General features: G+C 41.8%; 2 protein-coding genes across 2 annotated transcripts in view; one reads left to right on the top strand and one right to left on the bottom strand.

Annotated features, from left to right (window-relative positions):
- Positions 1–2,842, bottom strand: part of LOC310802242 (cation channel sperm-associated protein 2-like) — a gene marked incomplete at both ends in the record, with an annotated part of 5,483 nt that extends 2,641 nt beyond the window's left edge. Inside the window, 6 exons of the mRNA XM_083666534.1 lie at positions 210–371; positions 673–845; positions 1,095–1,163; positions 1,668–1,841; positions 2,548–2,719; positions 2,831–2,842. Coding sequence (XP_083522660.1) covers positions 210–371; positions 673–845; positions 1,095–1,163; positions 1,668–1,841; positions 2,548–2,719; positions 2,831–2,842 — 762 coding nt within the window. The remainder of the gene's footprint in view (positions 1–209; positions 372–672; positions 846–1,094; positions 1,164–1,667; positions 1,842–2,547; positions 2,720–2,830) is intronic.
- Positions 2,843–3,469: 627 nt separating this feature from the next.
- Positions 3,470–9,937, top strand: pdia3 (protein disulfide isomerase family A, member 3). Its single transcript, XM_083666777.1, has 13 exons — positions 3,470–3,760; positions 4,816–4,894; positions 5,013–5,130; positions 5,288–5,395; positions 5,538–5,667; positions 5,782–5,898; positions 6,077–6,202; positions 6,508–6,690; positions 7,072–7,180; positions 7,314–7,442; positions 7,541–7,620; positions 9,263–9,320; positions 9,426–9,937. The coding sequence occupies exons 1-13, from the start codon at positions 3,627–3,629 to the stop codon at positions 9,537–9,539; spliced, it is 1,485 nt and encodes a 494-aa protein (XP_083522903.1). The 5' UTR covers positions 3,470–3,626; the 3' UTR covers positions 9,540–9,937.
- Positions 9,938–10,523: the final 586 nt, after the last annotated feature.

Genomic DNA, 10,523 nt, shown 5'->3' with positions numbered 1-10,523 from the left:
TAAAGACACACATACAGTAGGCTCTGTCATACCTCTGTGAAGGGGCATCATAACTAGGGCCAGGAGTTTTTCCTGACCAGATATTCTTTTACGTTCAATGGTAGTCACATGTCAATGACGTCACCCACTGAAGGGAGTGCAAAGAAACTGCTGCTGCTGGGACTGACACAATAGCTTTTAAAATATTGTTGGTTGATTTGTTCACACACCTTGAATGCTTTGGAGACGGCCAGCACGATGAGACGGATTGACCTGAACTTGGAGACAATTTTCAGGGAGCGGAGGATGCGGAACTTCCTCAGGAGCTCCACAAACTCCAGGTCGGCAGAATTTACCCCTCTCAAGGCCTTTATGATCTCTGGCAAAACTGACTGGGAGGAGAGAAGTCACCTAAGTATTGTGTGATCTCAGACTGATACCTACCTATACCTACCTACCTACCAGACTGATACCTACCTATACCTACCTACCTACCAGACTGATACCTACCTATACCTACCTACCTACCAGACTGATATCTACTTATACAAACTATTCTCAGTAAAGTGAATATGATGTATCACCCACTATTCATGTACCTTAATCCTGGCGCCTCTGAATGCTCATGAATTCTCCAAATCTACTCAAAAACACTATCACATGTCATAAATGTCTTGTTTGTTTGACTTTTACCATTATGGTCACCACAAAATCAAAGATGTTCCACGTGCTTTTCCAGAACTGCCAGAAGTTGTCCACCCATTTCAGCAGGATCTCCAGAAAGAAGATGGCCAGTATGCTCCAGTCCAGCATGTCCAGAACAAGTTTCAGGATCTCCAGATTAGGGTCCATATTGTCAAATACCTCTGGATCAGAAAGATTAGCCTGGTTGTCAGATTTTTCTTTTCTTTAGCCAACAACATGAGGTTGCAGAAAGGCAGTGTTATGAAAACAATAAGAGATGAGAGGATGAAATGCTGTAAGCATGCACAATTGTGAAAATGTTGTGAAAAAATATATTCTAGTCATGTTTTATTCATGTTTTGACCTTGCCATGGAAATACGAAGGTAACAAGCATTTAAAAATAAATAAAAAAAGATTATTTTTAGATTACCTGCTTGGATCTCCAGTACAATAGTGTTCAGAATGATGAGGAATACAATTATATTTGTAAACAATTTACCTGAAAACATTCTGTCAAGGTAACATATCGTATTTGTATAGAAGATGTGTGAGGCTCCTTCCTTAGAGTAAACTTGTTAACCTGTACTGTTCTATTCCTATAAATCACAAACAAATATACAGTACCAGTCAAAAGTTTGGACACAAACTTGCCAAGAGTGTGCAAAGCTGTCATCAAAGCTTTGTTGTTTACTACATAATTCCATATGTGTTCCTTCATAGGTTTGATGTCTTCAATATTCATCTACAATGTAGAAAATAATTTTAAAAAATAAAGAAAAACCATTGAATGAGAAGGTGTGTCCAAAGTTTTGACTGGTACTGTATATATATTTTGCAGAAAGAAAACATCCAACCTAAGTCTCAACAGTAAATCGAGTCAAAAAATGTCTATTTGTGTTTTTATGGGGTTATACTATTTAATGACAAATCTGTGACTTAATTTGCGATCAAATCTGTGATTTACTGGTACAACTAAACCCAAGTTTTACTCTCAAGAGGATACTCTCTAAAATCCAGTGGACGAACATGTTCACGGGTGGGTAGTTTGAGTGGCGGTTCTTCAGTCGTCCCTGGCGACGATGATCCATGGTGATGGTACCACCTCTCTGGGGCGAAATCTCAAAGCGTACTAGCTGGTGTGTCTCCTTCCCCTTCAGACTGATGTAGTTCTTCTGGTCTATTAACACACACACACACACACACACACACACACACACACACACCCACCCACACACACACACACACACACACACACACACACACACACACACAACTTGTATGGTGTATTGATACTACATCCCATATACTTTTGTGATGATATGCACTCAAGCTGCTCAAGATATGTGACCGTAAGGCTCTTCAGAGGGTGGTGAAAACAGCCCAGTACATCACGGGCCACAAGCTACCAGCCATTCAGGACCTCTACTCTGAGAGGTGCAAGAGGAAGGCTGGGAAGATCATCAGGGACCCCAGCCACCCCAACCACCCCAAAAACGTACCGGAGCATCCAGTCCAGGACCAATAGGCTCTGGAACATTTTCTACCCCCAGGCCATAAGACTGCTCAACTCCCCAACTCCCCAACCCCCCCCCCCCCCCCCATATTATCACACTTATTATTGCAATTACATTATTGCACTAGCACTTTTATTACTTATTATTGAATTGTTGTTGCTGCTTCGTCGAGTGTGGAGCAAGATCCCAATACATTTCACTTGTCTACTACAACTGTATGCGATAAGTGACAAATACAATTTGATTTGATTTGATTTGAGTTAACAGAATACCTATACTCTACATATAAATGCATAGCCAACATATTTGCTCTCAAACACCTGAAACAACCCATTCTAACCAAGGAAGAAACTTCATAACTATACATACCAAGCACATCTTTGGTGCAGTATTTGGGACTTCCTCGCTGCTCCTCCTGCAACTGGTCCAGCAGGTAGAAGCTCTGGATGAGTTTGGACCTGACAACCTCTGCTCTAGGAAGGAACTTCTCATGGGTCACCTTGCCTCTCTCATTGTGGCTGTTGTAGGAGTTTTGGGGCTCCTGTGGATGAGAACAAGACAAAACTATCAAACTGATTGATTAGACTCTAAATTGCAGACAAGGACATACAGTTTAATATGTTCCATATGAAACAATCATGTCACAATTTACCTGTGTCCCCATTTTATGTGACTTTAGCCCAGTTCTGGTTCTCCTAAACTAAACCAATTGACCCAGCTGAACAGTTCCTGACAACAGAATACAACTTTGTTAAATTGGTAAATTGGTCTTCAGTGCTTATGACATCACAATAATTGAATGTAATTGTGTGTCTAATGCGCATTATTGTGTCATTCAGGAAATATTTGTCTGCTGACAGCCTATCTAAAATAATAATCAATAAATATTTTTGTATGTATAGGTTTTGGACACTCACAAATAATTAGCATACTAGATACTGATTGACATGAGAAATAAATAGTTGATTTATATTAGTAACCATATCTTTATCATTATCGTCCTCTTCTTCTTTATCCATACTTTTAAATAAGAAAGTAATTGTTTTACACAAATTGTGTAAATGGGTTAGGATTAGTGGGCAATAGCATTCAGTGTTACTGTGTCATTACTATACTGCAACATGAAGCAATGATGAAGCTGTGAAAGCAGTGAAAACCAGGAAATCATGTATGCCTGACTGCTATTGGCTGATTGAGACAGCATGACGCTGTTCAAAATCCAATCGTGAGATGCCACACTTTAGTTACTTTGAGAAGTCCCGGTTTGCACATCCTTACAACCACCGCTAACCCTTTCTCTTTCTTTATCGAACAGTGCCCCCAACACTGGGCCTATTTTGTGAAGTCAGCCCTGTAGCTTTCTGATTGAAAGAGCCTGTCCCATAACAGGCTATAAGAGTTGAAATTGCCATTTTGTTTGCTGCATCGAAAACATTTCGCGGTTTACAATGTTGAAATTGTTTTTCTTCGCTTTTCTCGCTGCGGCTGCCCAGGCGAGTGATGTGCTAGACTTGACGGATGACGATTTTGACAGTACAATTGGAGATCACTCGATGATCCTCGTGGAATTCTTCGCGCCGTGGTAAGTTCTACAAATATGTGCAACAACTACTGAACTAAAGCTAAATCGCTGCAATGTTACATATTGTCTCAAATGTAGCCGTGTCTGTTAATCCTCCAATGCCCCAGCCCCCCAACTATTGTTAAAGCTAACTAGCTAGTTTGGCTACTGTTACTTCGTCTTTAGCTGGCTAGCTGGATTGAGACGTTCATCCATGCAAGCCTTACATCACTCTGTGGTAGCTAGTAGCTAGCTCAATTGTTTCTTTCCTACTTGTTCGCTGACCTGGTGCCAAGCATCTAGCTAGGCTAGCTACTGTGTAGTCTATGTTAATGGTTAGTTAGCTAGCTTGCAACACACGCTGTGTTATCTAGCTCGTTAGGCGCTGCAAATGTGCAATCTGGTGAGCCATTTCTACTCTTAGTCTTCTGCACGTCGCAGGATATTTGATGTCAGAAGCTTGTAACGTTAGCTAGTTTCTTAGCTAGAAGGAGAAGTGACCTGTCATAAATCAATGTATCCTTGATACAAAATCAAGGTCTCAGTTTTAGTCAGTTTGAGAATGGTTTATGATCATTTTTATTCAGTGTTTGAGTGTAAAGTTGGCTTGTAACCCAGTTTAGTTCAATGGAAACTACCTTTAGAATGAGGTTACTAAGGAAGTTGGGGGCTTGGCCTGTCACTGTTGTAACTCTCTGATTCGCCACTTAAGTTTGGGTGGCTGCCTCTGATTGGTCCCCATAGTTGTTACATGGAAGATCAGTGGGTTTAACAATGCTGTCAAACTTCATGATGTCTTCAAAATGAGATATCAAATATTGTATAACATTAACACATGTACAGATTATTTTTAATTACGGGAATTGTCCAAAGAATCCAAGGGAATTATACATTTAACTGAGATTCAACTGCACAGTCTTGTCCATTTGATTCATGCATGGTGGCATCAAATTCCACACTCACGGCACAGCCTCTTCTAGATTTCCCTAAACCTGAATAGTTTTCTGGCAGAGTAGAAGTCATGCTTTGTGTTTTCAGAGGTATTCATATCCTGTCTCTGATTTCTTCCCCCTTAGGTGTGGCCATTGTAAAAGACTAGCTCCCGAGTATGATGTGGCTGCCACACGTCTGAAAGGCATCGTCGCACTGGCCAAGGTACTTTGATCACTCAATTCACTTTTGTTTGTATAATGCCATTTTACTTTTGGTTTACAACACATTAAACATTGTGTGAAATCAATCAATAAGTATGGTCACCTGTCATATGCTTTAGGTTGACTGCACAGTCCACAACAGTGTGTGCAGCAAATACGGAGTCAGTGGATACCCAACACTGAAGATTTTCAGAGATGGAGAGGACTCTGGAGGCTATGATGGACCTAGAACTGCAGGTATGTAGACCACAGTAATTATTCAGAATTTACCTAGAGGCTCATCCACACAAACATAATTACTGCCTATATTGTTCGCATGTTATATGCTATGGAATGGGTCTCCATTCTCTCCCCATTTTTCAATGGACTCTCTCCTTCTCTTACACTCTGTTAGATGGGATTGTCAGCCATCTAAAGAAGCAGGCCGGCCCAGCTTCTGTGGAGATCAAGACCGAAGTCGAGTTTGAGAAATATGTTGGAGGCCATGATGCAAGTGTTGTGGGTAAGTTGACTTTTCTTCTCGTCCACTCAGAAGACTTTACTTCTTTACGTCTACTATTGCCAGCAATGTGATCCGTCACCAAAATATTAATTGTATGTTGTCTTTGACTGTCGAGCCGTTTCTGTTTATCTGTCCTTCTCAGGTTTCTTTGCCGATGGTGGAAGCCCAGCCGAAGCAGAGTTCCGGAAGTCAGCCAGTGCTCTGAGGGAGTCCTACCGCTTTGCACACACCAACTCTGAGGAGCTTCTCCAAAAACATGCCATCAAGGGAGAGTGAGTGTTCTTGTCATTGCCTTCTTCTCCCCCTTAACTCCTTGTGTGAGTATCCTCTTTAGTACTTGATATGTTAGGACACCAGAAATCTGACTTGTGCTCTGTGTATTGCAGGGGAATCATTCTGTTCCGCCCACCACGCCTCAATAACAAGTTTGAAGAGAGCACTGTCCAGTTCAGCGAGGAGAAGTTCACCAATGCCAAAATCAAGAAGTTCATACAGGATAACATGTGAGTTTCTACCTAAACATGGCTACACATTTAGTGAAGTGTAATCTGTGATGCTCTTTCTTCTTCTTTTTTTTTTTTTTTAAAGGCCAACTTGCCTATTAAAAGATTAACATCTCACTGGATGGTGACAAACCGGTTTTAATCGCCACACTGGATCTTATTTTTCTCATTCAATCAGCTTTGGGATGTGCCCCCACATGACTGATGACAACAAGGACCAGATGAAGGGCAAAGACCTGCTGGTGGCCTATTATGATGTTGACTATGAGAAGAACCCCAAGGGCTCCAACTATTGGAGGAACAGGTATGGTCCCTGATTCCACTCATTCCTTAGAGGGGACTGCCTTTCCTGTGTGACTGCTCCACTACTGCTCCAGCAGTACTTTGTCAGCCCCTAAGGCTCAATTTGTTCCCTATCTTGGTGAATCTAAAAGTTATTGCATGGGTGTTATGTGCGATCTTGCATAACTTTGTACATTCTTACATAATCAATAAGGTGCAATATTTCCATAGAAGGGGTGCTATATTCAGTGTTGTGCATGATGTGTTGTGCACTTAAATAGTACAGAAGGACACTTTTAAAATGTGCCTTTGTCTCTTTCTCTGTAGAGTAATGAAGGTGGCTAAGGGCTTCCTGGACCAGGGCCAGAAGTTGGGTTTCGCTGTGGCCAGTAAGAACAGCTTCAGCCACGACATCTCTGAGATGGGCATTGACGCCAGCTCCGGAGAACTGCCTGTGGTTGGCATCCGCACCGCCACGGGAGACAAATATGTCATGCAGGAGGAGTTCACGTGAGTCACTAGGCCTCTCAAAATAGCACATGGTATTCAGAACAATGTTTGAATGTATTGGTTGTTGGACAACTTAATTATTGCCATGTGCCATTTCACTAATTTGGAATGGACTGCTTGTTGTGAGTGGACGACACCAGTACTGCTGGGGGGGGGGGCTGTTTGGACCCAAAACTGTGACATTTAAACTCCCTGCAACCAAAGTACACTGAGATCAGTGACCAGGAAGAGAAATACAGCATCAGCTTTATTCACCTGTAATGTTTTATTACCAGCATGTGACATAGCATACAGAATACACAAACAACATGGTGCAATCTTTTGTTTTTCCAAACATCCCTTTGCCCCACTGATTCAGTCAAATGTTGTGGTTTTCCACAGCCGTGACGGAAAAGCCCTGGAACGTTTCCTGCAGGACTATTTTGACGGGAAGTTGAAGCGCTACCTGAAGTCCGAGCCCATTCCTGAGAACAACGACGGCCCAGTCAAGGTGAGTCAGCGCTTTGTGGAATACTGTTTGCATTTTCAGTCTCACTCAAAGAGACATGGGGTTTATTTATGGTTGTTTTGTAAGTTTTCTAACCAAGGTCACTTTTCCACTGTATTCCCATGCATCTGTACAGACGGTGGTGGCTGAGAACTTTGACGCCATTGTGAATGACGACAGCAAGGATGTGCTGATTGAGTTCTATGCCCCCTGGTGCGGCCACTGCAAGAGCCTGGAGCCCAAATACATAGAGCTTGGACAGAAGGTGAGGGCTTCTGCCTGGGAACAGTGGGATTTGCATGGTGTGTGTCATCCATTTACATTGACAGGAGACGGTAACCCTTTCCCTTCTCTGTCCAACAGGTCGCGGGTGACCCCAACATAGTCATTGCCAAGATGGATGCCACAGCAAATGATGTGCCATCCCAATATGATGTCAAGGGGTGAGTGATGAATCACAACAGATTTTAGTGAACATATGAGAGCCTGTTTCTAAATAATCTGGAAATAGAGTTCAAAGACATGTAGTTGTTAGATTTTATTGGATTAAACATGCGTCCCTTTTCAATTGCCTCAGCAACACATTTTTCAAACTGTGAATGCAAACTCTTCATCTATTTATGCATCTATCGATATGTTATATAGATAATCTATCTATCTAAAACACCCCACTAGCACCAATGCTTGTCAGAATTGTTGCTGTTGGTGTAAACCCATTGTATAAAAGCAATAACTCACTCAAGGGTGTGTTATAGCTAGGATATCGGAAAGGCTGTGATAGTTGACAGCCGTCCAATATCCACAATATAGAACACCCTCTCGTGTGTTATTGCTTAAGTTGGGCAATTTTTACAATGGCACTGTCACAAAGTGGGAAAGCAGACAGTGGCGGTGGTTATGAACAACCTTGCCAGATGTAATCTAAGTAAGCTTACGAAAGTGTTTCCTAAGCCTGCTCTCTCTTCCTCCTGCCCCGTCCACCCTGTCTTTCCTAGGCACTAGATGCGTGTGCTTACCATGTTTGTAGCTCTTACAATGGCCTGTTATTTGAAAGAAGTCCCAGGACAGTATTATTTGAAGGCAATCAATGTTGTGAACCGAAGTAGCCTGTGAGCTCTATAATTAGGAGCATTAAAAATATCATTGTGCAGGCAAAGAACAGGTCTCTATCCCCCACCATCCCCCAGAGTTGCCTCACAAGTCAAAATCCAACCTACGTGCGGTCATGACCAAATGAAAATTCCCATCGGTATAAGTTGAGCTCATGTTTGTAGACTACATTGTAGCCTAGTGCTTCTTTAATTTGTGTGGATTCATGAATTTACTTCAACCTTGCTTTAAGGGTTAGTTTAGGGGTTGAGGTAAACAGGATAATCTGAGAGTGGGTCATGGATATGGGGTGCACTGCATGGAGTTGTATTACTTATTTGATAAATATTGATTCAATTTAAACTTTGATTTATTTAACAGTATTTGAAAGCAGTCCAAGGATTTGAGGGTTAGTTTGGGATAGACGCAATAGTAGGAGCGAGCAAATCCCAGTGACGCGCCACTTCCCACAATGTTACAAAATCATTGAATCTGATTCCTTTGACTACTGATTCCCAGATACTGGGAAGGAACAAACCTCCAAAGTCATGCAAGAATAGCCTAGGCTACAGTAAAGTTTTGTTTCCAAAATACCTGGCTATCAGGCACTTACCCTCCGGTTCCATCCCGTCTCTCGCTATCCAAGTTTGGGCTTGTTGTCTGAGGCCCATGTTGTAGTGTTTATTTGATCCTAATGAAGTAGCCCAATGACTGTTATTTGAAAGCAATTTTAAAATGTTTTTGTAAAGTATATCCTATATGTCCTCCGTCCCACAGTCTTGCCCAGTCTGTGGATGATTACTTGTTGCACTCTCCTCTTGCTAGAGCATTATGTAATAGATATACATATCAATTGTGAAACTTTTGACATGTAGGACCTGTCCTGGATCAAGTCTTGTTTATGTGGTATATGTTTGTTTGTAGATCTAGGTTTTGAATGGCCACAAAGTACTCTCAATGACCCTAAAGCCCCCACTTTCTCTCTCTTTCTTTCAGATTCCCCACCATCTTTTTCTCTCCAGCTGGACAGAAGCAGAGCCCAAAGAAATACGAGGTTGGTCTTGAGTGTATATGATAAACTAGTTAGATTTATGAAGTCTGGTTCACATTGCTCCAGAGTGGTTCAGCAGCTAACCTGGCTTGTTGATGTTTGTTTTAGGGAGGTCGTGAGGTCAGCGACTTCCTGGCCTACCTGAAGAAGGAGGCCACCAACCCCCTGGTGGCCGAGGAAGATGAGCCCTCCAAGAAGAAGAAGAAGAAGATAGAGCTCTAAAGGTCAACTTCAGCCAACGTCCTGAGGAGGGAAAATCCTGACAAAGAACTAAATTATATTCCAATCTTTAGTGAACTACAGAATGCTCTGACCCCAGTCACGACGATGACAGCCCTCCCTTGGGTCCTGCTGATCTGGGAACACTGTAAGGTGGAAGAGGTGGTGGCCAGGGCCTGGATGATTTTAAATGTATGGAAGAGGGACCGCTATGAAATTGAGATTATTTCCCCTGGTCTGTACCTCAGGCTGATGCACTTTGGTTTGAGACCAATTCATCTATTGCTTTGTTTTTTTTCTGGATGAGGGGTGGTTTATGGTGAATTTCTTTTTTTATTTTGTACCACTTTGTTTTTTTGTACATTTGGAAGGATCGTGAAATAAAAGGCCCACAAAACCAACGACCGTAATTATTGATTCATGACTAGTTGTATTATGTTTGTTTTGAGTAATGACTGTGTAGAACTCATTTCCTAACTATTGGAGCTCAGTTTCCACCCCTACAAACACTAGTCTTTTACTAATCTCGGATCCCAGATGGGGTCGCAGGACATAAAAAGTGCTGTCAGAAGTTGTAAGCAAGTCCACACCCCTTGAAACGTTTTACTTGCATGCGATTCATCCGCCCTTGCTATTGTTTAGAAACAGATGTGCACACATTGCATGGAATGGTAACATGGAGTTAGCTGAAGACGTTTTGGATGCGAACATTTTGCAAATGAGCAGTGTGAATTCAATTATGTATTTGTTTTAATCTGGTTGAGTCTAAATTAGTGAGACCAGTCTTTTACTAATGTAAAGCATGATGGTTGATTCTCCTCTTGCAAATCTCAGCCTTTGCAACTGGGTCATTTTTAGCTTGCAGAAATGTCTCATTGTGCACGTTTGAGAAAGATATATATATATATACACACACACATATACACACACATACTGTGCAGATCTTCACAATGCCTAGAGAAGCATTTAGTCTTTCAATTAGCTAAA

Source organism: Argentina silus (assembly GCF_951799395.1).
Source record: "Argentina silus genome assembly, chromosome: 3".
In the NCBI taxonomy this organism is placed as follows: domain Eukaryota; kingdom Metazoa; phylum Chordata; class Actinopteri; order Argentiniformes; family Argentinidae; genus Argentina; species Argentina silus.
Note: the sequence above shows the minus strand (reverse complement) of the source record. Positions and strands in the feature narration are given on the sequence as shown.